The sequence below is a fragment of the Erinaceus europaeus genome, chromosome 16 (assembly GCF_950295315.1).
Source record: "Erinaceus europaeus chromosome 16, mEriEur2.1, whole genome shotgun sequence".
NCBI lineage: Eukaryota > Metazoa > Chordata > Mammalia > Eulipotyphla > Erinaceidae > Erinaceus > Erinaceus europaeus.
Genome location: NC_080177.1, coordinates 22,254,569 through 22,281,163, shown reverse-complemented (window position 1 = coordinate 22,281,163; position 26,595 = coordinate 22,254,569). Strand labels below are relative to the sequence as shown.

Sequence of the window (26,595 nt, the reverse complement as noted above, 5' to 3'; positions counted from 1 at the left end):
TGGCCCCTGGCAGAGCCAAGCACCCCATGGACACCCCAGTGATGAGGGAGGGTACTCTGGGGGGACCCACAGCAGCCCCATGGGTGGGAGTGTCCCAGTCTGCAGAACCCCAGACTCCCAGCGGCCCCAAACACCCCCTCCTCACCAGGTCTCTCCACGGTGGATTCTGGCATCCCCCTCTGTCCCTTGGGTGGGGGACTGGGGTGGGCCCAGTCCCAGCAGCTGCACAACCCCCCACCTCCACTGCCCCCCCCCCACTTCTAATGTCCTGAATGCAGGCCTTAATGGAGCATAAACTGAGTCTGGCAGAGGGAAGCCTCATGAGGCCTGAGCTAAGTAGGAGCCCCCGTGAGGCTGGGGTTGGACAAGGGAAGAAGGAGGGTGGGTGGAGTAACCTCTGCACAGCACATGCCTCTGGGCATCAGGACTGAAACATGCAAATGCTCCTCCCCCATCCCCCCCAAAGCCCTCCAGGAAGGCTGGGCTCTCTGTAGAGAGCAGGAAGGGAAGCCCTCAGAGAGGGCCAGTGACTTGCCCCGAGGTCACACAGCTGGGGGGAGGGGGGCGGCAGGACACAGGCCTCAGGCGCAGGCATGTCCAGCCTCTGCTTGTTCTGCAATGAGCCCCAGCCTCACTCCCTCCACTCCTGCCTCTCCTCATGCCGGCAGGAAGGGTGCAGGGGAGCCCCAGGCTACCCTTGGTTAGTTAGTCGAAGCTAACAAGCTGCTTACGGGTGCCACACGACACCTGCTTTCTTCTTTATAACTCCAGTAATTGATGGGCACATTAGCGGCAGGGCAGCGGCCCTGGGGCCCAGCCAGAAGGGATGGGGTGATGCAGGTGGGTGCCTCTGTCCATATTCCCTCTCTCCTGCCATCAGTCATGAAGGAGTGCGCCTTCCAGTGTCTGCACGGAGTCACATATGTTTTTAGGGTCTCAGCTCCCCTGCTCTCAGTCCCTCCCTCCAGAAGAGGGCTGAGCTGGCCTGGGGACCCTGCCACCTAATCTTTGTCCTTTGTATTGTCCCCTCCTGTGTCACCTAGCCTCTGGTGTGCCTGATGTCCACATCCCTCCCCTCCATCCCCAAGCATGCTGCCTTGAGTCCCGCTCACCAAGCCATGAGCCCTTTGGGGATGCAGAGAGCACTGCAGTAAGTGTTGAATGAATTAAGTGAGTGAAGGAATGAAAGACATGAAAAGATATTTTCAGTGGCCTCGCAAAAGCATCTACCCCTGCCTCCAGGAAGCCTTCCCTGAATGCTGTAACCACATACAGCTCTCGACGTCCCCTCAGCTCCTCTAGACCCTCCTGAGCTGGGCTGAGGAGCTCTGCAAATCCAATACGTCTGTCCAAGCCCAGGGGAGGGGGACATCTACCTTGTGTATGGAAGACTAGACAGGGGGTGAATGAAGTGGTTCCCAGGTGGTGGCGGAGTAAAGTCCTGGTTTTCTATCACACTTACAGACCTAGGAGAAGCTCGTGCCTCAGTTTCCCTCTCTGTAAGAGGGATAACAGACTGGGCCCTGTGTGTTGTTGAGAGGAATAAACAAGCACCTTAGAGCCCTGTTGTCTTCCCAGAGTAGACACTTGAAATGTGAGGTTCTGTAGAGGCCCAGCTATCACTCAGAGGTAATGCACTCCTGGAATTGAAACTGAGCACACACAGCTCATAAAATTGGGGCTTGCCTTTAATTGTTCTAGAGATGGTTCCATCTTGTGCATATCTATTTTTCCCAGTGTTATGTTAGTAAGAATCTCTTAGGGGTGTGTGTAGCTGTAGTCCATCCATTTTCAGGGCTGCATAGTGTTCCACTGCATGCCCACACCATATTCTGTTCATCTAGACACAACCATGACATTTCCAGTGTTTCTCTAGTCCAGACACCACCCTCTGTGAATGTTCCAGAACCTATCCTTCATGGGGTTTTCCCAGGGTATACACCCAGAAGCTATTAGGAGCAAGGATGGCACTGGAGGACATAGAACTTCCTGAGATAATCACTACCCCCTCCCCCACAACCTGCATTGTCTCAGCACTCCCCCCACCCCAGCCATGATGGGAGAAAGGAACAGAATACCTGCTGCATGGGTGAGTAGCAGTCACTCATCTGCCTCTGCCTGACATCACGCCCAAAAGCTAGTGGCTGGAGCAACAGATCCATCATAGCTTGTGGCTGGCTGCCCCTGGCTCCTGATCTTTGGGACAGTGGGGAGTGGGGTGGGGGAGTGGAGAAGGGGGCTGCAGGCGGGATGCCAGTTAGGGAGTTGTCACCTGCAGTCAGGATATGAGGTGCATCTGCTTCCAAGCTGGCTTGTCCAGGACAGCTGAGGCTCAGAGAGGGGTAGTTACTGACCCAGGGGCACACAACTGTGAGAGGCAGAACCAGAACTTCAGGGGGTCAGGCAGTGGTGCACCCAGTTGAGCGCACAAGTTACCATGTGCAAGGACTCACTTCCCACCTGCGGGGGGAGGGGATGCTTCATGAGTGATGAAGGAGGTCTGCAGGTATCTTTTTCTGTCTCCCTCACTTTCTGTCCCACTTCCCTCTCAATTTTTCTCTGTCCTGTGAAATAAAATAGAAAAAAAAATAATAAAGGGGGGGGTGGCCACTGGGAGAGATGGGTTTGTAGTGCTGGCACTGAGCCCCAGTGATAACCCTGGTGGCAATATAATAAAAACAAATAAAAAAAAGACAGAACTAGAACTCAGGACTGTGGGGCTGCTCCACCACTGGACATTTTTCCAGCCGCTAGGCTGCCTCTGCCAGAAGTTAATAGCCGGTTCCAACTTGAAGTTAATAAACAAGTCTCCTGCACAGCAGAACCCAGACGGGCGCTTAATGAATGGGCCTGCGAGCAGTGCAGCCTGCTGGCACAGCCTCCCCTGACAGGGTCTCAGGGACAGCCCAGCCTGGCTTCCCAGAGGGAGAAGACGCTCTGCCAGACCTGGAGCCCCCACTCCCAGAGAGGCCAAGGGGCTGGGGAATGGCTTTCTGTCTCCACTAAGCCGGGTACAGGTTGTCAATAAAGGGTGAGTCCCTGTGTCTCCAGAGAGCAAAGGGCAAGATCACATCCTTGGGGTTGGGGAACCCTCAGGGATTGGCCCCAGGCCAGTTTTCTGCTTCTCAGCATGGCTTAGGCGGGCATGTGGTAGGCTCTCAGGTGTGGGGATGGGCTGGTCTTGGGATGTCATCATTCTGGGGGGCATTCTGCCTAGGGGTCCTCCCGGGGAGAGCTGTTGCTGTCACCCCAAGTCCCCTGCACTTCAAGAAAGAAGTGGCTGGTGCTCAAGTGGCTTCTGGACAAGTGACTGTCAAAGAGGCTGGGATGTTTCCAGCAGAGGCAGGGGTGATCACAGTCTCCAAGGTGTGGAGGAGTGAGAATTGAGGGTTCCAGAATGTCCCCTTGATGGTCCTGGCTCCCTGCTCTGGGGAAACTATTAGTCCTTTCCTGATTAGTGGTTTTAATTGGGTCTCATTTGCACAGGAGCCTGGGCTGGGGAAACTGGAGGACAGGCAGGCCAGGCCCTGCCTCAGTGTCTCCCATTCTTGGAGGGTGGGGAGCTTGATCCAGGCCTCTCTGAAATCTGGTCCAGCCCTGCTCTGAAGGGGCTGCAGGGCTGGAGACAGGGAAAAACCATGGCAGTGAGTCTCACAACTACAGGAGACCTATGTTAACAAAGCGCCTACTGTGTGCACCAAGCCCAGGGTGCGCTTGTGCAATGGGCTATGCTGATGATCTTGCTTTACAGAGAGGGAAACTAAGGCTCAGAGAGGTGCCCGGGGTACAAAGCCTGGGGGCTAGGGAGCCTGAAACAGACTTAGGGGAGAAGGAGGAGGTACATAGGGTGCTAATGGGTGAGAGAGGAGGAAGAGGGACTGGGCCAAGTCAGTCTTGGGTCATAAGGAGCTGGGGGTGGTGAGATCAGCTTGGGGGGGGGTTGCTACCAGAGGAACAGGTTGCTCCAAGGAAGTAAGGGTGGCCTGCCTTTGGAGTCTGGGGCTCAACTTGAACATCACCCCATGCCCATCAGCACTTCACATCCAGCTGTTTTGTACAGATGTCCCCTGCTGGCTGCCCAGGAGACACTTTTTTTTATATATTTTATTTTATTTATTTATTCCCTTTTGTTGCCCTTGTTGTTTTATTGTTGTAGTTATTATTGTCGTCGTTGTTGGATAGGACAGAGAGAAACGGAGAGAGGAGGGGAAGACAGAGAGGGGGAGAGAAAGATAGACACTTGCAGACCTGCTTCACCGCCTGTGAAGCGACTCCCCTGCAGGTGGGGAGCCGGGGTTCGAACCGGGATCCTTATGCCGGTCCTTGTGCTTTGCGCCACCTGCGCTTAACCCGCTGCGCTACAGCCCGACTCCCAGGAGACACTTTTAAGGAGACAGGAGGCCTGGTCACAGCTCCAAGCCCACTTCCCAGATGGGACTCCCCAGCCAGCACCCCTGATGCCCCGCTGCTACATCCCTAGGCTGGCCAGCAGCAGGGCCTGACCTATGGATTTCCTGCCACTTCCTGATCCGCTGCACTGTGCCTCCAGGACTTCATTAAGGCCAGTGGCATCAGTGACCCCAGCAGCAGGGCCACAAGAGCTGCAGGTGGACATGGGGCTTCTGCTGCAGCTACAGGACCCTCCTGCTTCTGCACCTGCCAGGGACGGGGGACTTCAAGGAACCCTCACCCCACACTCCCCACTGTCTGGCAGAACCCCCCTGCCCCTAAGCCAGTCTCTCATTGCTTGGGGGAAGGGGGTATTCAGGGGAGGAAGGGGATGTTCAGGTGGGGAAGGCCAGTCCTGTCCTCAAGGTCACAGGGCACCTTAGAATTAGCTTTCCAGCCCCCTCCCAACACTGCCCTGCACCCAGAACCACCTCCCAGTCTCCTAGTCTCTGTTTTTCTTTCTAATTAGAGGTTTCTGCAATGACTCTACTGTCCAGACCATTTTAGAGCTGTCATTAATTTCAAGTGCCTTCAGAAATAACCATCATCGTAAACCCCAGAGCTGTTGGGATATGGGCTGGCAGAGGGTGCAGGCCTGGTTGTGCCACCTGCTTGACCCTGTACCCCTGGGACAAATGGAGGCTGATTCAGCCTCAGCCACTCCCCAGCCCCCCAGCTTACCCCCTTCCCCACTCCCCACCCCTCCCCACCCCAAGACAAGGGTGCTGGGCAGGGTTCTGACCCCAGATGCAACAAGCCCAGCCCTGCTTCTTGCACAGAGTGAACCAGGGCCGGGTGGCAGTGCTCCCGGAGTCTGTGTGTTCCCCTCTGCGGTGGGCACAGTAGTGCCAGGCTTCAGGGGAGACGAGTCCTGTACTGGGCTTCCAGCTTGGCTGATGCAAGGGCTGAGTTCCTTGGGCATGCCACCTCCTCCCTGCAGCCACCAGTGTCTGCTCCTGCTGCCTCGGGAACAGAGTCTGAGGCCTGCTGTAGGGGCACCCGGCCTAGGGAGGCAGCAGAGAGAGAGTGGCCAGACATCTATGGCCAGTTCAGCCTGGAAGGCATGAAAGGACTGGAACTCTGTTGGTTTGGTGCTGAAGACCTGGTGGGAGCCAGGGAAGAACTGGGAGGGACAGAGGCTTGGCTGTGAGGGTTAGGGTTAGTGGCATCAGGGGACAGCCCCGGCGGGGCAGTCCTGCTGACACACATTTTCTGGACCCGGGGAATCTCATGAGCTGCCTCTACTGGGGCCCACCCAGCAGACAGGACTGGGGAGACTCCCATTCCATGGCCCAAATAGAGAGGGCTGATCCAGAGAGGGTCTGATGACGCCCCCTTTTCTGGAGTATTTGGGTCACAAGACCAGGGGCCAGCATGGAAACTCGGGAAATGCCTCCCCAGGTCGTCCAGTGGAGCAGCTGCTGGCAGCCGGGCCATGTGATCGTCCCAGGCAGAGAGGGAGAGGAGCAGGTCCCGGGGATCCCAAACCCGGGCTGCCCCCATTTCTCCTCCCTGATCACTGAGGCCGGCAGGCAGCGAGCAGGTGAGCTGGGGGTGGGTTGCAGCGTGGCCGCCAGGCCTGCGTCAGTCGCCACACCAGAAATAGTCCCCGCCCCCGCCCCCCGCCCCGCAGCGGGTCTGCGCCCGCCTGCCGCCAGGGCCTGGCGGAGCCTTTACGCAGGAGCCGAGCATCTATTCCTGGCGGGCTGGTGGGAGGAGGCGGCGCGGGAGGGCGGGAGCGCACGGGAAACTCACAAACAGCCAGGGTGGGGGAGCTGAGAGCTGGAAGGGGGGGAGAGGAGGGCCCAGTCAGTAGAGGGGCCAGGGGGCCCGCCTGCGCCGCCTCCCTGCTTCCTGCCCACTCGGAGTCCCTTGCTGCCAAGCCCGGCCCCCATTGGTTTACTCAACCCAGGAAAGCGATTCAAATCCCGGGCCAGGCTTTATTACCTGTGTGACTGAGGACGAGGCTGCAACCTCTCTGAGCCCGGGATTCTCCTTTTGGGTAGCAAGCAGCGCCTCCTCCTGGGGTTGCTGGGGGTGGCTGTAGCGCCCTCTGCCCGGCCTCACACTTGCTCTCCCGGGCTCCAGCTATGCCCAGCATGAGCATGGACCTCGGCAGCGAAGACAGGAGTCGTTTCTCCAGGTAGGACTGCGCGCAGGAACCTGCAGGTCTGCACGCACGAGGTTACACTTGTTGGGGGGTGGGTGGGGTGGGCAGAGGCTGGTGCCCCACTGTGCCAGCCACATTTCTGTCATCAGTATCAGACTAGGATCCTAGTCTGCCTTGGACATTCTGAGGCCTTGTGGCAGTCTAAAACCCCACCCCCCACCCCTTGTCTCAGCTTCTTTTTCTGTCTCCCTGTACCTGTGGTCTCAAGCTGGTGTCAGGAGTTAATGTGTTAATGGGGTTCGCGCCCCACGGTGGTTCTAACCAAGCTGTGCCTTTGGCTTCAAGGGGGTGGACGGGGGTGTGCTGTGGACTTGCGGTCCTAACTGGGCGCAGCCCACTCTGCAGGCTTCGCGGGGACTCTCCAGCTGGCGCCCCGCCCCGTGGCCCCACCAAGGAGGACCTACTGGGAGGCTCTACTCTGAGCGCGTGGCTCTAGCCCAGGATGCCCTGAACCACTGGGGAGCATGAGGGACCGAGAGCGGCGGAGGCTCCGCGCTGCCCTCTGCTGGTCGCTGGCTGCAGCGCCCGTGGTCAGATTGGGCCGGAGCGGGCTGCCCTCTGCTGGGCGCGAATCTAGGTTGGGCGGGGACTCGGGACCCGGCGCCAAACAGCGATGGGGGTGCAGCCGCGAAGCTGCCCCCCCCACCGCCCCCTGGGGCGTCCCTGTCCTTCTATCCCCAAGCCTCCAGGATGCGGGCCCTGCAGGGGCGGGTCCACGGAGTAGTCCCCGGGGACCCGCGCAGGCTGAGAGCCCGCCCTGCCCCTCCCGCGCCGTCCTCCAAACAACCCTGGCGACGCGCATCCTGACCAGCCCGGTGCGTGTCTGCCCGCACGCGGGTGTGCGGGGATCCCGCGGACATACTTGGGCGCGCACACGAAGGTGGCCACGCGCGAGGGCGCTGGCCCGCCCGGGAGAGAGCACCGCAGGCCGGACTCCCGGGAGCCCGAGGCTCGGAGGGGCGCGGCCTGTGAAAAGCTGGAGCTTCTCCTCGCCAGGCCCCTTGTCCCGCGCGTACAGGGGAGCGGTAGGGGCGCTCCCGGCTCTCCGCCCCCTTGGCTGAAAGGGGACGCGCCCCCCTAACCTCACTCCCCCCTCCTTTCGGTTTTGCGGCCGCGCCTTCTCCTCCCCCGCCCGGCTCCCGCCGCTGCTCCTCCCTCCTCCCCCCCTCCCGCCCGGCTCGCTCCTAGCGCTCCCTCCCCGCGCCGCGGCAGAGCGCGGAGCCCGGGCGGGAGCCGGCGCGGGAGCGGGAGCCGGCGGCCGGAGACAGCGCAGGCGGCGGCGGCGGGTTCCTGCCGGGCCCGGAGCGCGCGGAGTCGTTCCCCCCCCCCCCCCCGCCGCTCCAGCCCCTCTCCCCGCGGGGTCCCGAGCAGCATGCGCGGCCGCTGCCCGCCGGTCTCAGCCCCGGCCCCGGTCCCGCTGCGGAGCGCGCGCGGCCTCGACCCCGGCCCCGGCGGCAGCGGAACAAGCGGCACAGGCGGAACAAGCGGCGGGCGGGCCGGGGGCGCAGGGGCGCAGGAGCTGAGCCCCCGGCGCACATCCTGAGCGCCGCCCCGCGGCCCGGTGGCCTCCCGCCTCCCCGCGCCCCGGCTCGGACGAACGGACGGACAAACGGCCAGCCCCGCCAGGGAGTGGACTGTCGGGCGGAGGTGTCGGTGAGGAGGCGGCGGCGAGGAGGGGGCTGGGCAGGGGCTGGGGCCCGGCGGGGGAGACATGCGATTGGCGACCGAGTCGAGCGGACGGACTGCGCGCCCGAAATGCAGGTGAGCCCCGCGGCGAGAGCCCCCCCGGGGGGTGGCAGCGGCCCAGGCTGCGCTCTCCTGAGGCTGCGGGGCACCCCCGCGCCATGCAGACCTTTCCTTGGGGGTCACAGACTGGATCCCCTGCGGCTTCAGAGTGGGGAAGGGGGTCCTCCTCTTCCCTCGTTCCTACCACCCAGCCAATTCTAGGCTGTCTAGGGGCAAGGGGAGGAGGGCTGGGGTTGTGCAGATCACCCCACCCGCCTCTCAGGCCCCCTCCTGCACCCCTACCTCTTCTGGGCATTGGTCACCCTGGAGGATGCGCTTCCTGAGAGCGGCCACTCTCCACAAACCCGGGAAAAGCCCTGACCCCCTCAGCCCCACCCCCACCCCCACCCCAGGAGGTAACCAGCACCGCGCATCCCAGCCTTGGGGTGCAGATGGGGGATCCAGTTTCTCCGTGAGCTCCGGTCTCCCTTCCCCCTTCCAGCCCCTGCCCAGTGAGGGGAAGGAGGGAGAGTTTAGAGGAGGGAGGGGTGGGGTCGAGGAGCACCGGGCCCCCCTTAGGGGTGCCCCTTTGTCTGCAGCCAGAGGTTTCTTCCTCCTGCCCCACTTCCCTCCATGCAAGGCTGGTGGGAGGAGGGAAGCCGCTGGGGAGTGGGAGGTGAGGAGGGCGTCCCCTGTCGCCCTCCAGGTAGACGGGGCTTTCTGCTCTCCAAGGCACCCACAGAAGTGGCCCTCCAGGTGGTCACCCCTTTGAGGAGGGTGGGGCCGCCCGGCGGGGAGCCCTGGCCCTGGGTCCCAGCCAGCGCTGGTTGTGCTGGCATCAGCACCTCCTCTTTGTTCTCAGAGGTCCCAGGGTCAGGAGGGGGAGAAGGGGGGCTGGACGATGGGGCCTGGTGGTGCATGGAGCCCCGAGGGGTATTGGGTGCAGCCTCTTCTCGACCTGTGCAGCCCACCTCTTCCCCTCTACCAGGCTGGGAAGCCAGAGGGTGCACAGCCCTGCTGGGTCACGATGCCAGCTGCTCTGGCCCAGGAGCAGTGAGCTAGAGCACCCAGACACCCCGCAAGGACTGCCCCCAGGGAAGAGGGTCAGAGCTTCCCAGGCCCTTTGTCTCTGTTGGAGCTCTCTCTTGGGGAAGGTGCTGGAAGGTGCTAATGACTGCTCCCCCCACTCCTCCCCCTGGGCCTGGGGTGAGAGGGCAGCAGAAGGGGGCACCCAACTGCCCCTCCCCATGCTGACATCCCCCTGTCTTGTTCCTGCTCTTCCCCACCCCACCACCTTCAAATGTGAGGTGGGTCTTGGGAATGCTCAAGCTCAGTGCTCCCCAGATACATACATACATATCTGCCTGGAATTAAAGTGGGTCCTAGTCTACAGTTAGGGAGCTGGGTGTGTGTGACAGGAAGGAGGGGTGATGACACCACTCTCCCACCTGCTAGAGTACCCCCTCCCAGCTCCCCTCCCTTAAGGGTGCTCTGTCCTCTGCCTGTGAGCAGCCATTCTTGCTACACTAGGCATTGTCTCCTAAAACCGAATTTCATGGGGATAGCCCCCCCCCACACACACACACACATCAGTGAAAGCATGAAGCCAGATGACTCCGGGTCCCACCGACCATGGCTCATCCTGTCCTGTCCTGCCCTCCTGGTGCTTCCCAGTGGATGGCTCTGTGCCAGGGTGGGAAAGGGGGGGGGGGCTGGGGCACACTCTTCAGAGGCATCCCCCTAGGCTGTGTGTCCCTGAAGGGGTAAGGAAGTAGGCCTGGCTTGGGCCCCCTGGTATAGCCCCCCCCCCTACATCACCCCATGGTTACCCCCTTGAGCTCTCTGATCACTCCCCCAGGCCCTTTGCATACCATCTCTTGGCTTGGTCCCCTGTCCAGAAGACCCTCTTCCCCCCTACCCCCGCTTGTAGGAAGCCTTTCTGACTGTTCCCATACTGCCCTCTCTCCTGCCCCACTTCAGCAAACACAGTGTAGAGTCTTGCTGACTAGAACCACTGCACACCATAGCAGGCACTTACTTATTCAGGCATTCAGTCCCAAATCCTGCCTTAGACTCCCTGTCAGCTCCCACTCAAGCCCCCAGCTCCCCCTACCCCTCCACCACCTGGGCAGTCCTTCGTTCAGCTCTTCCCCACCACTCCCACCTTGCTCAGGGAGATCCAGGGATCCCGTGGCACCTGGTGACAGGGGCTTCCTGGAGTAAAACTGCCCTCAACCTTGTGGGTGGCTGGATAGCACTGGGGGCTCCAGGGGTGCTCCGTGGGGGGTGTGTGTGTGGGAGGGACAGGATCTGATGGGGAGATAGAGAGACTGGCTGGGTTTGGAGATTGTTAAACAGACTGAGCAGAAAGTAGGGGCTCTCTCAAACCTAGAGAAAGAGTACGTGCAGAGGTGGCAGGTTCATTTGGGGATCATTTGGCATTCTGATGCTGACTTTAGTTTATGCACTGAATGAATGAGTGAATGAATGAATGAATGTCCTGGGGCACTGGGCCCAGCACCCAGAGGCTGAGCCCACCCCCTCCTCAGGTGTGTTCCTTGTCATTTTAAGGTGAAACTGCTGAATGTGGAGCTAGAGGCCTGGGTTCCTATCCGGGTTCTACCTCTTCCTAACTCTGTGGCTGTAGTCCAGTTACCTAACTTCTCTGGACCAGTCACCAGCTTGTGGGCGTGGGCACAGCCTACTCCTCCTTGCTCTTGCCCCCTGCTCACAAAACTGGACTCGGCATTCAGTGTTATTAAGGATAATTGCTTGCAGCCAGAAGACTGGCACTTAGTGATGATGTCTCTCCATCCTCCTGCTGCTTCCCCCCAGCCCACACACCAGCCTCTTTCTTTGAGGCCACCACTCCCTTAGATGATCTATTTGCCATGCCCTCGCCTTTAAGAAAAAAAAATCAGGGATGGATATATATATATATATGTGTGTGTGTGTATATATATATATATATATATATATATATATATATATATTTCAGTTCCGGTTATTTCTGAACTTGACAAGAGAACATGCAAACTGTAGGCAGGCCTCTGAAAATTGGCTGTTTCTTCTTCAGGATCATGTCCTGAAGCTTCCCCTCAGTGGTTGCCATGGGCAGTAGATGAAGTCTATCCCTGTTCATTGATGTGTAATGTTCCAGCATTGGAACACAGCACAGAGCTTTTGCTGTTTTGTCCAGGGGCATGGGGACCACTTCCCAGAAGGATGCTGCCCTGAACCCTCTGGCCCAGCCCATGGAACATGCCCGGGGAAGCCAGCTCAGAGTGAAATGGCTGGGCTACTGGGCATGTTCCTTTAGGGCTTCAATGGGAAACGTGCCATGGTGTCATCCTTGGGCCGCCCCCAGTCCTCCCCACCCCCACCAGCACTTCTGCTGCGGCATGCAAACCTAGGCTCACCCATGCCCCCTGTGATGGGCAGGCCTGCGATTCAGGCTCTCATCTGCCTGAGGTGGGGGCCAGCTCACTAAGTGACCTTCCCCCTGTGCCTTACTTTCCCCAGTTAGAGAATGGTCAAGAACAGTTGGGAAGGAGGAGCCAAGCAAACTGGACACACACACACATACACACACACACACACACACTCCCCACATATACATTTAGGGCCAAAGGACCCTCCGTGACTCTATCCTCATCACCACCACCCCCCTTAGAAAGGGGTGATCCCCCCTTGGAAGGCTGAGGAAACTTTGCTTCATTGTTTCAATGCGTAGCACCACCCCAGCCTCCACCCCCCAATAAAACCTGCTTTTGCACCCAGGCCCTTGGGAAGTGAGACTTGATGCTGGGTGGTGCTTGAGAAGAGTTGAATGAAAGAGAGCAGACAGCGTAATGGTTCTGCAAAAAGACTTTGATGCCTGAGGTGCTAAAGTCCCAGATCAGTCCCCAGCACCACCATGAGGTGGAGCTGAGCAGTGCTCTGATAATTTCTCTTTCATTAAAATAAAACAAATAAAAACTATTTTTTTTTAAGAAAGAAAGAGGGGCCAGGCAGTGGCACAACTGGTTGACTGCACATATTGTCGTGCTCAAGGACCTGGGGTTCATGGCCCTTCGTCCCCACCTGCAGGGGTGAAACTTCAAAAGTGATGAAGCAGTGCTGCAGCTCTCTCTCCCTCTCTCTCTCCCCTTCCTTCCCTCCCTCCCTCACTCCCTTGTCTTTCTATCTCACCCCCCTTCCTCAATTTCTCTCTGACCTATCAAATTAAAAATAAGTGAGTATTTTTAAAAGAGAGAGGGAGCCTGAGCACGAGAGAACGCTCTGGGTGGTGGCGTACCTGGTATACTGTGTGTTATCATGCTTGAAGACTTGGGTTCAAGCTACCAGTCCCCTCACCTGCAGAGAGGAAGCTTTTTAAATGATAACACAGTGCTGCAGGTGTCTCTCTGTATCACTCCCTCTTTATCTCCCACTTTCACCTCTGTTTCAGTGTCTCTATCCAATAAATAAAGAAATAGAGAGAGAAGAGTTGGATGACCTGGGGAGGAAATGTGCTTGTTCCTCCTCTGTTCCCACCCCGCCCCCACCTCAAGGCAGGCTCCCTGATTGCTCTTTCCCTTGGCAAGTGAGTGAGGGGTGGCTGAGCCAGGTGGCCTCTGGGCCTTGGCCAGACCTCAGGCCCCTGCCTGCCCAGGGGGGCTGGGAATCTGGGTGCTGGTCAGCTCACTGTGCCAGCCCAGTGCACTGATTGATTCCAGGCCGCTCTCCCTGCCTGGGCCGGGGCCCCTGGTGCTGGTGAGAGATGGGCGGCGGGGCTGGCAGAATAATTACGCCTATTTCATATGACACCCAAATTGATTGCCGCCAGGGTGACATTACCAGGGCATTGTTCCTCGTCTCCAACCTCTTATTACATGTTATTAGGGTGTGTGGTATGTGTGTGTTTTTCTATTTTTTCCCATTTCGGGGAATTAATCTCTCTTCCTCTCTCTTTCTCCCAGCCATCTCCTCTGTTTCCCTCTGCAGAGAACCCATTTGGGTCTCCAGGAGGGGTGGGAGCTGCCTCTGCTGGCCCACCACAGGGCTGAGAATGCCATCAGGGGCCTGGACATCCCAAGCTCTTTCACTTAGGTGCCAAGTAGGGGGGCATTTCAGAGCTAAGAGGGGTAGCTACAGTGTGGCATCTCAAAGAGGAAGCTTCCTGCAGTGTCTCAGGTCCCTTGCATCCTTCCCATGACAAGTCACTCACTCCCTGTCTATCTGCCAAGACAAAGCTGCCTTCTGGAGCCATCTGCTCCACCACCTGACTTCTCACACTGAGCTGCCTGGGTCGCCACCTCCCACCCCCACCCCACGGCCGCTCAGGACTCTTGGCTCTGCCCTATGGGGTCTGCACTAGATCCCCTGCACTCTCAGCTTTTGGGGGAGGGACCCCCTTAGAGATTCACAGAGATGCTGTTTCTTCCCCCAAGTCTGAGCTCCTCAAGTATGGGCAGCAGGGTGATAGCATGACTTGTGCCCATAGGTAGCTGGAGGGGCTCCTCCTGGCCCCCAGAGCTCAGTGTGCCAGTTTGGGGAAGATGGGCTTCATTTGGCAAAACCTTGCCCCAGATTCTACCCAGTGGAGCCAGGCTTTGAACAGCCAGCACCCCAAGTGGGAGAAGGGCAAGTGTCTGTATTTATAGTTGCCAGCCATGTTATAAATAACTCTCTGGACCTTGGTTTCTGAAGTGCTGAGTGTGTGGTGTGTGTGTGGGTGTGTGTGTGTGTGTGTGTGTGTGTGTGTGTGTGTGTGTGTTTAAAGCTTTTTCCCTTATTTGAGGCTGAAATAACTCCAGCCTTCACTGGTCTCCAGCTGGGCCCTACCCTGGGTCTGGAGGCCTGGTTGCCCTCACTCACCACCAGGGATATAGAGGAGAAGGTGAGACTAGGCGACGAGGGACTCCCTCGGCCCCCTCCTGGAGCTGCCCTGCCCTGGACCCTGGGTAAGTCTGGTGCTCCGGGGCCTGGCCTTTCTGCCTCATCAGCCTTGGACAGCAGGGGGAGCTCACTGTGTAGAGCCTCAGTTTTTCCTAGTGAAAATCGTGCTGGTGAAAATCAAGGGTGCAGGTGAGGGCTAGAGGGTCTCTCTGTTCTCAGTACTCGTTCCTTCCCTCCCTACTGCTGGGGCTCCCAGCCCTGCCCCATGGGGGGCAGTGTGAAGCCTGCCTTGCCATTGCCAGAGACAGAAAAGCCACTTGTCTGCAGCTGGGTGGCTCTGTCAGCCCTTGAACCTGAGTTAGAGAGGCTGGGCCAAGAGTGGCAGGCAACCTGGGGGGGGGGGGCAGCTGGCTACTTCCAGCCTGACCCCACATCCCCCTGGGGTCTGAGGGTGGGGGCCTTGGGAATGGGAGCTCCAGCCCTCAGTCTGCATAGTGGGGATGAAAATTGAGTCTGAGGGCGTGTTTGTAAAGGCCCGGACAGCATGCTGGAGTTCATATTATTGGTGTGACCTTGAGCAAATCCCAATGCCCGGCTGACTTTGAGAACAAGTCACAGACCTCTTTGTTTCATTTGCTTACTGGGTAGAGGCAAAGAAGAATCCAAAGGCAAGGGGGAGATAGAGAGACAGAGAGACACCTGCAGCACTGCTTCACTGCTCCTGCAGCTCCCTTCCTACAGGTGGGGACTGAGAGCTTGAATCCCGTCTTTGCACATGGTGATGTGTGCACTCCACTGGTGTGTGACTGCCTGCCCCCCACAGGCCCCTTTGTGCTCTGCCTTTCCCATCTTTGGAATAGGGCGACAGCACCTCCTTCATTGGTGGGGTTGCATAGTGGTTTGTGTGTGGATGGCTTGGGCAGCGCCCGGCCCTTGTCATCTCTGTATTAAATATTTATTTATCTGGTCCTCAAACCCCCTGTGAGGCTGAGATATCCCCCCAGCCCCAGCCCAAGTCTGTTGCCCTCCCAAGTATGTGGTATGGGGGAGGAGGGGGGCTGCAGGCTTCCAGAGACTGAGCTGGGCCAACTGGAGCTACTACCAAAGTAAGGAGCCCTTAAGATTGGGAAGGGCTCTGGGGACCCCAGCATTGTGCAAGACCTAGAGAGAGAGATAGGAGGAAGTTATGGGGGTACAGGACCTGCCCCCCACTCAGTATACTGCATAGCCATTCACCCACCCCTCCTCAATTCTGGGACCTCAATGATTCAAGAAGGGGTGCTACCAACGGATGTGATGGGGTGGGGGGGCTGCACAGGCGATAGAGACACTCCATGCCTCTCCCCCTTTTCTGCTGCCTGGTTTCCCCAGAACCACCCTGCACAGGGGCTGCCAAGCTCCCCAAAGTCCAGCTGCTGGAGCCCAGGCCCCAGGTGCTGATCTTGTCCTCCCCAACCCCCTAGCAACCCGGCCACTCTGGGAGGGCAGGGCCTATATATAGAAGCCTTTAAACACTAAGATGCTTTGACAATTAAAATTCATAATTTATCCCGCAGATGGCCTGAGTTTGTGGGCTGGCCGGAAGGCTGGCAGCTCCCAAGATGGGCTGTGCCTGGTTGTGGGGTGAGCAGGGGCTCCCTCTCAGGCTTGGAAGCTAGTACTCTCCCAGGGGCCACATAGGGCCAACCAGGAGTGCCCAGAGGCTGCCATGGGAAAGGCGGGCAGCCACACTGTGCCTTAGGATGGGGCTGGAGGTGGGCAGAGGCAGGAACACACAGCACACAGATCCACACAAGACCACATACACACACACACTCACATGCACCCTGGGGGCCTGCAACTCTGCCAGAACCAAGAGAGAAAGAGAGAGAGGAAAAGAAAGAATTATACACAACAAAGGACGTGACCTCAATTTTCTTCCAGGTTGATTTTTCTCTCCCTGCGGGGGGGTGTGGCTGAAGAAGGGGGAGAAGGAGAGGGAGGGGACAGGCAGAAGGGGAGGACCAGACCTCAGGAGACTGACAAACAGGCAGACACTGCCACTGCCCATATGGGTGGCCTGGGTTTCTCCTGCTGGACTTAGCCCGGTGCTGCTCCGCCCTGCACCTCCTCTCAGGGTTCTGTCCACCCACACCCCCTCTGCAGGTGCCAGGGTGAAGTCCCCCCGTCTCAGATCAGTCTGGCTTGCCCCCATTAGCGGCTGTCACTGGAAGTCATTACCAGCCATTCACACCTTGGCAGGGACCATCCCTCAGAATCAGATGAGTCTGGCTGGGAGCTAGGGTGCAGGAGAACAATTGGGGGCTTATGCTCTCAGCAGGCCTGTGCTCACAGAACACCTCCCCCCCACCCCCCACCCCCACACCCCTGTTAAGACCTGGGTTGGCTTGCAAGTGTTTGAGGCTGGGCGGTTCAGCAGACTCCGAGAGTCTTAGTCTCAGAGGGCACAAGCAGAGCTCATCAGCACCCCTCTGAGATCCAGCTGGAACCCCAGGAGGCTTGAGAAGGCCTTCCACATAGACTCAGGACATCCCCCAATGTCCCAGCTTGAGCACCCACTGTCTCCTTGCTGCCCCTGCCTGCCCCTCCCACTTCCACTCTCCTGCTCCTCTGCTCCTACACTGAGGAGGGGGCTTTTGGCAGGTCCCCAGGCAGGCTTTCTGAGGCCCCAGTCCCCTGTCCAAGTCTGCACCCCCCCACACACACACTGTGCACCCAGTAACAGGGAACTATGCACCCACACTGGAACCTGAGCCAGGAAGTTGGAAACCCTGGGGTCCAGCCCCTCCGCTACCAATGTTAGGGAGCGCATGGTTCATGCCCACGTGTGCTGGGGATCCCTGTGATCCCTGAGGAGCACAGAGTGGGAACACCATGAAATATTGATACCATCAACCTAAAATAACCAAGCCTTCTGCCCGGAGCCACAGCCACAAGGTAAGCTTCCGGCTTGGGCCAGGGTGGAGAAACACTGCGGTGGCCGTGCCTGCACCCACTCAGATGTCTGGGGGGCTGGGGTAGGGCGAGGTGCTGACCTGCCGCTCACCAGAAAAGATGCCTTCTCTCCACCGCGACCACCCTTGGCACCCCCTCCATCTGTGTTTAAAGGGGGGCAGCTCTGGGCAGGAGATACAGTTCTGCAACCTCTAGGCTTTGAGTCCTGGACTTTGGGGCAGATGGATTCCCTTTCGGAAGCCTTGCTTCTCCACACCTAGGTAATGGGACAGAGGACCTATTTTTCCCCCCATTTTTAAAAATCTGTGATTAAGGATTTTAAAGATTCTAAGATTACAGGATATAGAGGGTATAGTCCCACACTGCACCCACCCCCAAAGCTCTGTGCCCCGCCCTCCCACCTCCCAAAAGTAACCACCATATTTCTCACAAAGTCTTAGAAACAGTTTGTTTCTGTTTTCCTTTCTCTTTTTTTTTCAAGTTCATATGTATCAGATGTCTAGATTCCGCATATGAATGAAACCATCGGGTAGTTGTCTTTCACTTCTTCACTTATTTCGCTGAGCATAATCACCCCCTCCCCATTCCATCTCTTTTGTTCCAAAGGGCATAATATCATCTTTTTTGATTGCAGAGTAGTATTTCATGGAGTCTGTATCTCACAACTTCTTTTTTTTAATAATTATTTATTTCCTTTTGTTGCCCTTGTTGTTTTATTGTTGTAGTTCTTAACTGTTGTTGTTACTGATGTTGTTGTTGGATAGGACAGAGAGAAATGGAGAGAAGAGGGAGAAGACAGAGAGGGGGAGAGACAAATAGGCACCTGCAGACCTGCTTCACCGCCTGTGAAGCGACTCCCCTGCAAGTGGGGAGCCAGGGGTTTGAACTAGGATCCTCCCACCAGTCCTTGAGCTTTGCGCCATGTGCGCTTAACCTGCTGTGCCACCGCCGGACTCCCACAACTTCTTTTTTTAATATTTTATTTATTTTCCCTTTTGTTGCCCTTATAGTTATTATTGTTGTTGTTGTTGATGTCGTCATTGTTAGATAAGGCAGAGAGAAATGGAGAGAAGAGGGGAAGACAGAGGGAGGAGAGAAAGATAGACACCTGCAGACCTGCATCACCACCTGTGAAGCGACTTCCCTGCAGGTGGGGAGCCGGGGGCTCGAACCGGGATCCTTACACTGGTCCTTGTGCTTCACACCATGTGCGCTTAACCCACTATGCTACCGCCTGACTCCCATCTCATAACTTCTTTAGCCAGTCATGTGTCCATAGGAAGGACCTCTTTTGAATAAAGTGGATGTGACCAGGAAGTTAGCAGTATAGGGACCACAGGAGCAGCACACTGCCCACTTGACCCTTCCAGTGACTTGTGAGCTGTGCAGGGTGGCCAGGCCTCTGGACCTGCAGGCCTCAGTTTTCCTGCCTGTCAGAACAGCGCCCTTTAAAAGGGAAGGGTGTGTGACCCTTTGGTGGTACCCTTCTACAGCTGCCCTGGATCTGGGGAGAATAGTGCTCACTGCCAGGCCTGGTAGAGAAAGCCCACAGGGCAGTGCCCCCACCCCCCACTTTCCCACCAGCAAATCTGCATTGTTGGGGGTCTGCTCCATAATCCATCACTACAAGGGGCTTCAGCCCCTGCAGACCTTGTGCGAACACACCTGCTTCTTCTTGCTCTCTTTGTCTGCTTGTTTGTTTTAGATAGAGAGACATAGACGTAGAGAGAGAAGGGGAGGAAAAGGCCACATAGCATTGAGGCTTCTTCCAGTGGGAGCTGCGTCTGAACCTGGGTTACATGCAGAGCAAAGCACTAAGCTATTTTGTCAGCCTTCTTTCCTTCTCTCTCTGTCTCTTCAGGGTTATCACTGGGGTTCAGTACCTACACATTTCCCTACTCCTGGTGGCCTATTTATTGATTGATTGATTGATTTCTGATGGAGACAGAAACAGAAAGGGAGAGAAAGAGACAGAGAGAAACCTCTAACAGTCCTGAAGGTTCACCTTTTCAGGTGGGGACTAGGTGCTTAAACCTGGGTCCTCAAACACGGCAATTTGGCCAGCACTCTGTAGCAAGCCATCCATCCAACCCAGGCCTTCCTCTTTCCTAAGAGCATTTTCTGGGGGTCTGTGTGTGTCACACCTGACCCCCAGGCTGCAGACACTTCACCCTCCAGCAGGTAAAACCACCACTGACCCAGGGCTGAACATATGTTCTGAGGTGCCCAGTCTGAAGCTGTAGTGTCTTTCTCTCATTGCCTGGACTGCCAGGAAGCTCCCACTCCCAGCCATCATGCAGACTTGTTTCCTGCTGGGCTGCCTTCTTGCCTTATTTCCCTTTATCTTATAACCCACCTCCCATTTATTGTTTCAAATCATCTTTCTCTTTACTTATTTTAGTTTTTATTTACTAGTTTATCTTTTTATGAGATGACCAAAGCATCACGGTACCACCCATGGAATTTGCCTTGTTTCTGCAATTTAAAAAAAAAATGTATTCACTTATTGTATAGAGACAGAAACTGAAATGGAAGGGAGAGGAAGAGAGATACCTGTAGCACTGCTTCACTACTTATGAAATTTCCCCCACCCCAAGGGGTCTTGAACCTTGGTCTTTGTACATGATAGGTAACGTGCACTCAACTGAGCGCACTGTCACCCAGCCCTGAATTTTTCTTGTTTCTCTTACTCTCCAGTGGTGCTGGGGATTGAACCCAGGGCCTCAGTGCATGGTCTGCAGCCAAACTACTGTGTTGTTGGAAAAATCATGACACATCTTTCTACATTTTTTAAAAATGTGTTGTTACCTTTCATTTATTTATTGAATAGAGACTGTCAGAAATTGAGAGGGAAGGGGGAGACAGAGAGGAAGAGAGACAGAGAGACACCTACAGCCCTGCTTCACCACTTGCAAAGCTTTCCCCCTGCAGGTGGGGGCTGGCCTTAAACCTGGGTCCTTGTGCACTAGAACATGTGCACTCAACCAGGTGTGCCACCACCTAGCCCCATGTTTTTCTACATTTTTTATGCAAAAATGGATCCTGACTTTTCCAACAACCCAATACTTCCCTGACACTTGAACCATTTCTAGTGTAAAGTTTTTTAGCATGTGTTATGTGTCCTATTGCCTACTGTCACTGCCAGTAAGTGGAAGAGGGTTCAGTGAGTAAGATTTCTGTCTGAGTAGGTCAAGGATGGCTTCCTGGAGGAGGTGGTCACTGGGCGGCAGGTCACAGAGGCTGCTGGGGCAGAAGGCCAGGAGACTTCTCCAGAGATGGCATAGAGATAGGTGGTACAGATGAGGTGGGAGTACCTGAGTGCCTTCCTGGGGCAGCATAGGGAGGAGGGGAAGGAGGTAGGTGGGTAGGTTAATACCAGGGTGTGAGGCTTCAAATGCCTATTTCCTGTCCCATCCCCATGAGTGCTCCCCCACCCCCCTGCAGCCCTGCCCGTCCCGAGCTGGGTGTGCAAAGTCCTACTTCCTTCTGCAGGTACCAGCGCCCGCCCCAACTGCCGGCCCAATTACTTATTGATCGCCTGTCAGGATGTTTGCTTTTCTGGTGGGGCACTGGAGCATGTGAGCCTGTAGAAAATGGCCCAGTGGGGGTAGGTGGGGGTGACCAAGCCACTGCAGAGTCTGGGGACAGGCTGAGGAGAGTTGGGGACAACACAGCCCTGCAGATTCCATAACATGGCGGTGACTTCAGGTCTTCACCCATCACTTAGCCGGTCAGCCTTCAGATAGGCTGCTGGGGCACTGGGCAGAGAGCGGCAGCTTTGGCGCTGGGGCCCCAACCCGAGCTCTGGCAGGGAAGCCCTGGGCAGCCCCCACTTCTCTGTGCCTCACTTGTCTAAAGGGCTGAATAAAGGCCTGTGGGAGAGGGGCTGATCTCAGGGTGCAAGGGAGGACCCCATCCTTCAGAGAGCCCTCTTTGGGGGGGGTGCTGTGGGTGTGTGTAGGCAGCAGGGGAGTGAGAACACTGGTAGCTGGGGGGGGGCTACAGCGTGGGCTCCAGAAAGCTGCTGGTCAGTGCCCCCATGGGTGAGGACTGAGGAGGGGAGATGGGGCCCTGTCACAGATGGCTCTCCCTGCAGCCTGGCCAGAATGAGCCCTCCCTTGCCCTGTGTCCCCTGTCCCCACCACCGTGTCCTGCCTGGGCCTCAGTTCCCTCTTGCCACCCCATGCTGCAGCTTGAACCAGCACCTCACACCTGTGGTCCTGGGTGTTTGGGGTGTGAGGCCCTGAGTCAGCAGCAACACAGACTTGGTGTCAGATGGTTGAAGGCCAGGGTGTACCTTTTAAGGGGAGCACACTTCCTGGGGGAAGCAGAACAGCCTTTGCAGAGCAATGGACATTAACAAGACCTTTGAAGGGATTTAATAGGCAGAAGAAGGGCCCTTCTAGAATGAGGGGGGCATGCATGAGCCCCAGGGGCAGAGAACCAGGCTCCCTGCTTGGAGCCTGAGGTGGGGGTCACCTCCCAGAGGAGGGAAGGAGGACTAGAGGACCAGAGAGGTTTCAGGGTTGGGTGGGGGTGTTCCTCCCCTGATCTGGAACCCCCATTGGGAGCAGATCTGTGAACACTAACGGGTAACCCCCTCCACCACCACCACCACCAATTTGCTGATTGCTCAGGACTTTGGGACTATAGCTCATCTGCAGTGCTGGAGGGGGCTGCAGGGGACCTCAAGGAAGCTAAAGCCAACAGCTGGGAGGGTGGGGAGGTTGTGTGCTGGGGAGCCAAACAGGAGCTTTGCCAGCTGTTGTCTGAACCTGACTCTCAGACCCCTCCATGGACCCTGAACAGCTCCACAAGGCTGGCTCTGTCCCTGACAGCAAAGGCAAAGTGAGGCTTGGGTGCTTCGCAGTGTGTGCCTGTAAGAGGCGAAGGAAGTGGATGTGTCCTCGGGGACCAGCACCAGCTCCTCTGAGGGGACCTGTCCAACCCTAGATGCTAGAGGGTCCTTTTTAAAAATATTTATTTATTGGATAGAGACAGAGAAAAAATGAGAGGGGGGAAGGAGACAGAAAGACATCTGCAGACCTGCTTCACTGCTCGTGAAGCTCCCCCCTGTAGACAGGTAGGGATCAGGGCCTTGAACCAGAGTCCTTGCACAGTGTAACGTGTGCTTAACCAGGTGTGCCACCACCCAACCCTGAGAGGGTCCTTTAGGAAAGTCTGGGCCACCAAGGGTGGCCAGTGCATCTGAGCTTCATGGCGGGGTCCCCGGCAGGTGACACATGCCACACTGGTCTAAGGTTCGGGGTGGGGCCTCATGCCACCCCTGACCGCTGTCCCACGCTTGTCCCCCCCTGCAGGTGAGCGAGAGGATGCTGGCGGGGGGCGCGAGGAGCATGCCCAGCCCCCTCCTGGCCTGCTGGCAGCCCATCCTCCTGCTGGTGCTGGGCTCCGTACTATCCGGCTCAGCCACGGGCTGCCCGCCCCGCTGTGAGTGCTCGGCGCAGGACCGGGCGGTGCTGTGCCACCGCAAGCGCTTCGTGGCGGTGCCCGAGGGCATCCCCACCGAGACCCGCCTGCTGGACCTGGGCAAGAACCGCATCAAGACGCTCAACCAGGACGAGTTCGCCAGCTTCCCGCACCTGGAGGAGCTGGAGCTGAACGAGAACGTGGTGAGTGCGGTGGAGCCAGGCGCCTTCAACAACCTCTTCAACCTTCGGACGCTGGGCCTACGCAGCAACCGCCTGAAGCTCATCCCGCTGGGCGTCTTCACCGGCCTCAGCAACCTCACCAAGCTGGACATCAGCGAGAACAAGATCGTCATCCTGCTCGACTACATGTTCCAGGACCTGTACAACCTCAAGTCGCTGGAGGTCGGCGACAATGACCTGGTCTACATCTCCCACCGCGCCTTCAGTGGTCTCAACAGCCTGGAGCAGCTGACGCTGGAGAAGTGCAACCTGACCTCCATCCCCACGGAGGCGCTGTCCCACCTGCACGGCCTCATCGTCCTGCGGCTGCGCCACCTCAACATCAACGCCATCCGGGACTACTCCTTCAAGAGGCTGTACCGCCTCAAGGTCCTGGAGATCGCCCACTGGCCCTACCTGGACACCATGACGCCCAACTGCCTGTACGGCCTCAACCTCACGTCCCTGTCCATCACCCACTGCAACCTGACGGCCGTGCCCTACCTGGCCGTGCGCCACCTGGTCTACCTGCGTTTCCTCAACCTCTCCTACAACCCCATCGGCGCCATCGAGGGCTCCATGCTGCACGAGCTGCTGCGGCTGCAGGAGCTGCAGCTGGTGGGCGGGCAGCTGGCAGCGGTGGAGCCCTACGCCTTCCGAGGCCTCAACTACCTGCGCGTGCTCAACGTCTCGGGCAACCAGCTGACCACGCTGGAGGAGTCGGCCTTCCACTCGGTGGGCAACCTGGAGACGCTCATCCTGGACGCCAACCCGCTGGCCTGCGACTGCCGGCTGCTCTGGGTCTTCCGGCGCCGCTGGCGGCTCAACTTCAACCGGCAGCAGCCCACCTGCGCCACGCCCGAGTTCGTGCAGGGCAAGGAGTTCAAGGACTTCCCCGACGTGCTGCTGCCCAACTACTTCACCTGCCGCCGCGCCCGCATTCGGGACCGCAAGGCCCAGCAGGTGTTTGTGGATGAGGGCCACACGGTGCAGTTCGTGTGCCGGGCCGATGGCGACCCGCCTCCCGCCATCCTCTGGCTCTCGCCGCGAAAGCACCTGGTCTCGGCCAAGAGCAACGGGCGGCTGACCGTCTTCCCCGACGGCACTCTGGAGGTGCGCTACGCCCAGGTGCAGGACAACGGCACGTACCTGTGCATTGCCGCCAACGCGGGCGGCAACGACTCCATGCCGGCCCACCTGCACGTGCGCAGCTACTCACCCGACTGGCCCCACCAGCCCAACAAAACCTTCGCCTTCATCTCCAACCAGCCGGGCGAGGGGGAGGCCAACAGCACCCGTGCCACTGTGCCTTTCCCCTTCGACATCAAGACCCTCATCATCGCCACCACCATGGGCTTCATCTCCTTCCTGGGTGTCGTCCTCTTCTGCCTGGTGCTGCTGTTCCTCTGGAGCCGGGGCAAGGGCAACACGAAGCACAACATTGAGATCGAGTATGTGCCCCGCAAGTCGGATGCCGGCATCAGCTCAGCTGACGCGCCCCGCAAGTTCAACATGAAAATGATCTGAGGCACCAGGCCGGCTCCTCATGCCCCTCCAAACAGACTGTTTCTCCCTGCGTCCCTTGTCCTGCGCCCCCCACTCCCTCTCTCTCCCTGCCAGGATCTCACAAGGCTGGGCCGGGGGACCCTACCTGCACGGGGCGCGTGGGACAGACTGGAGTGGCAGCTGATGACATGTGGCACAGTCAATAGTCCAGTTAAAAAGCAAACAAAGAGTTACGAACTTCCTCTGTAACTTGGGTTTCAATAATTATGGATTTTTATGAAAACTTGAAATAATAAAAAGAGAAAAAAACAAACACAAAAAACTCTTTCCTCTAGCTAGTCGGAATGCAAACTCTCGACATCCTGGTTGCTGCAGGGCCCTCTTCCAATGTGGTTTCTGGGGGTTTTGTTTTTCTTTCTGTTTTTATCTTCCTCTCCCCCCTCTCCCCTCCTCCCCTTCCCCCCCTTCCCTTCTCCTTCTCCTTCCCCTTCTCCTCTTCTCCCTCCTTTCTCATCTCTTCCCCAGTGGGGAGGGAATCACTCAGGAAAACAGGAAAGGAGGTTCCAGCCCCACTTGCCCTCAGACCCCCCCCCCCAACCTGCCAGGGCAGCTGGGGTGCTAGGTGCGGGCCTAGCTTGGGCTGGCCGTTTTGGAGGCACAAGCAAGTGACAAGGACAGGGCTGCCAGGTGAGGGTGGAGGCCTGTCTGCTGAGCTGCCAGGCTACTGCAGGGGGTGGGGGTGGGCATAGGTGGCTGGGCGGCCTGGTCCAGGTGTGGCCAAGACTCTGGGCAGGGACAGGGACCCTCCTGGAGTACAGCACAGTCAGGGGAGAGAGCTAGAGGCCAGAGGCGGGCCCGATGCCTCACATCTGGCCCCAGCTCGGCTGTGTGATCTGGAATAGGTCGTTGACCCGCTCTGGGCCACAGTCTCCACATCTGTACAAATGGAAACGTTGCTCCCTGCCCTGCCTACCTCACAGGGCTGTTGTGAGGAAAATTGATGAGATGATGTATGTGAAACACTTTGTAACCTGTAAAGCGCTGTGCACACGTGTGGGTGACTGTCCTCATTATGGTCATTATTATTCACTGGGGGGGACCGGGTTTTGGGAGGGAGGGCCCTCCCATGGCTGGGCAAGGGTTTGTGGGGTGTGCTGTGCTTGGGGAGGATTGGCTTCAGAAATTCTTCCCAGGACAGCAGTGAGGGTCATGACCAGAATCACTGGCTGAATGGCTCAGACTGTGGACTCACAAGGGAGTCCCCATGCCTCTGCCACCTCTGCTCTAGGTCCTGCAGGCAGAAGCCTCCTGCGGCCTTGGCCTGAGCCCGCCCAGAGGTTGGGAGCACCAGCAGTCTCCAGCACCTTCCACAAGCATTCATTCATCTAGTGCCCACTTTGTGCCACTTTCTGTGGAGACTGCCAGGCTTTGGGCTCGGAAGGGTGGTTCTGGGGGTGCCCAGAGCTAGGTCCCTGTGCCAGCTATGCCCCATTGCCCCTAGTCCACACTGCCACCCTATCCTGGGTTTGGTGAGGTTCTGGGTTTGGAGTTGAGCTGACCTGAGGCCATCCCTAGTCTTGGTGCTTGCAGTGTCCCCAGTGACAGAGCGGGCCACCTGACAGACTCCCCCAAACCCACACTGAGGCTCATGAAGCTGTGATGTTAGCTTAGCTGTCACACACCGTCTTGTCTCTCTGGGAACTCTGTTCAGGGAAGCTGGCTTCTCCCTCCCAAGGTCCTCTCTCCTCAGGGACTTCCTGGATGCAACCCCAGGGTGTCCCCACTCTAGCTGTCAAACCCCCCCTCCAGGGTAGAGGAGGATCTAGTGATGCAGGCAGCCCCAGCCATAGACTTAGCCACCCAAGGAGGGGGAGCAATAGGGGAGCAGGCCCTTAGCAACAGGACACTTCCAGAATACAGCTCCTTCAGCTTTTCCTGGGTGCACACCCCCAGCCAGCTCACACCAGGCAGCTGGGAACAGCCACACCTGCTAAATCAAGCTTCTGGGTGCAGGAGGAGCCATGGCCAACAGGGTCTTGCATGGAGTTGGTGCCCATTCATTCATTCATTCATTCTGCAGATACACCTGAAGGTCTTGCTCTGCTCTTGCTCTTGAAGTTTGTAGCCAAAACCAAGCCCTCACCCTCATCTCCAAACCACTGCCAGGCCTGGAGGAAGCCTCTGAATTGTGTCTTAGTCCCCTGAAAGAAACGGAATCCTGTCCTCATAGGATCCTGGAAAGTTGCAGCGAACAGACTG

General features: G+C 57.6%; 1 protein-coding gene across 9 annotated transcripts in view; it reads left to right on the top strand.

Moving 5' to 3' along the window:
- The window catches only part of LINGO1 (leucine rich repeat and Ig domain containing 1), a 288,113-nt gene extending 262,711 nt beyond the window's left edge, over positions 1–25,402 (top strand). For 5 of the 9 annotated variants that reach the window (XM_060174730.1, XM_060174731.1, XM_060174728.1 and 2 more), the window contains one exon: positions 22,501–25,402. In XM_060174730.1, the coding sequence (XP_060030713.1) occupies positions 22,513–24,357 (1,845 nt within the window). In that variant the 5' untranslated portion in view covers positions 22,501–22,512 and the 3' untranslated portion in view covers positions 24,358–25,402. Of the gene's footprint in view, positions 1–6,397; positions 6,593–7,383; positions 8,381–14,161; positions 14,290–22,500 lie in introns of those variants that run through there. The other 4 variants (XM_016189430.2, XM_060174733.1, XM_007525759.3 and 1 more) reach the window with 4 other exon arrangements.
- Positions 25,403–26,595: the final 1,193 nt, after the last annotated feature.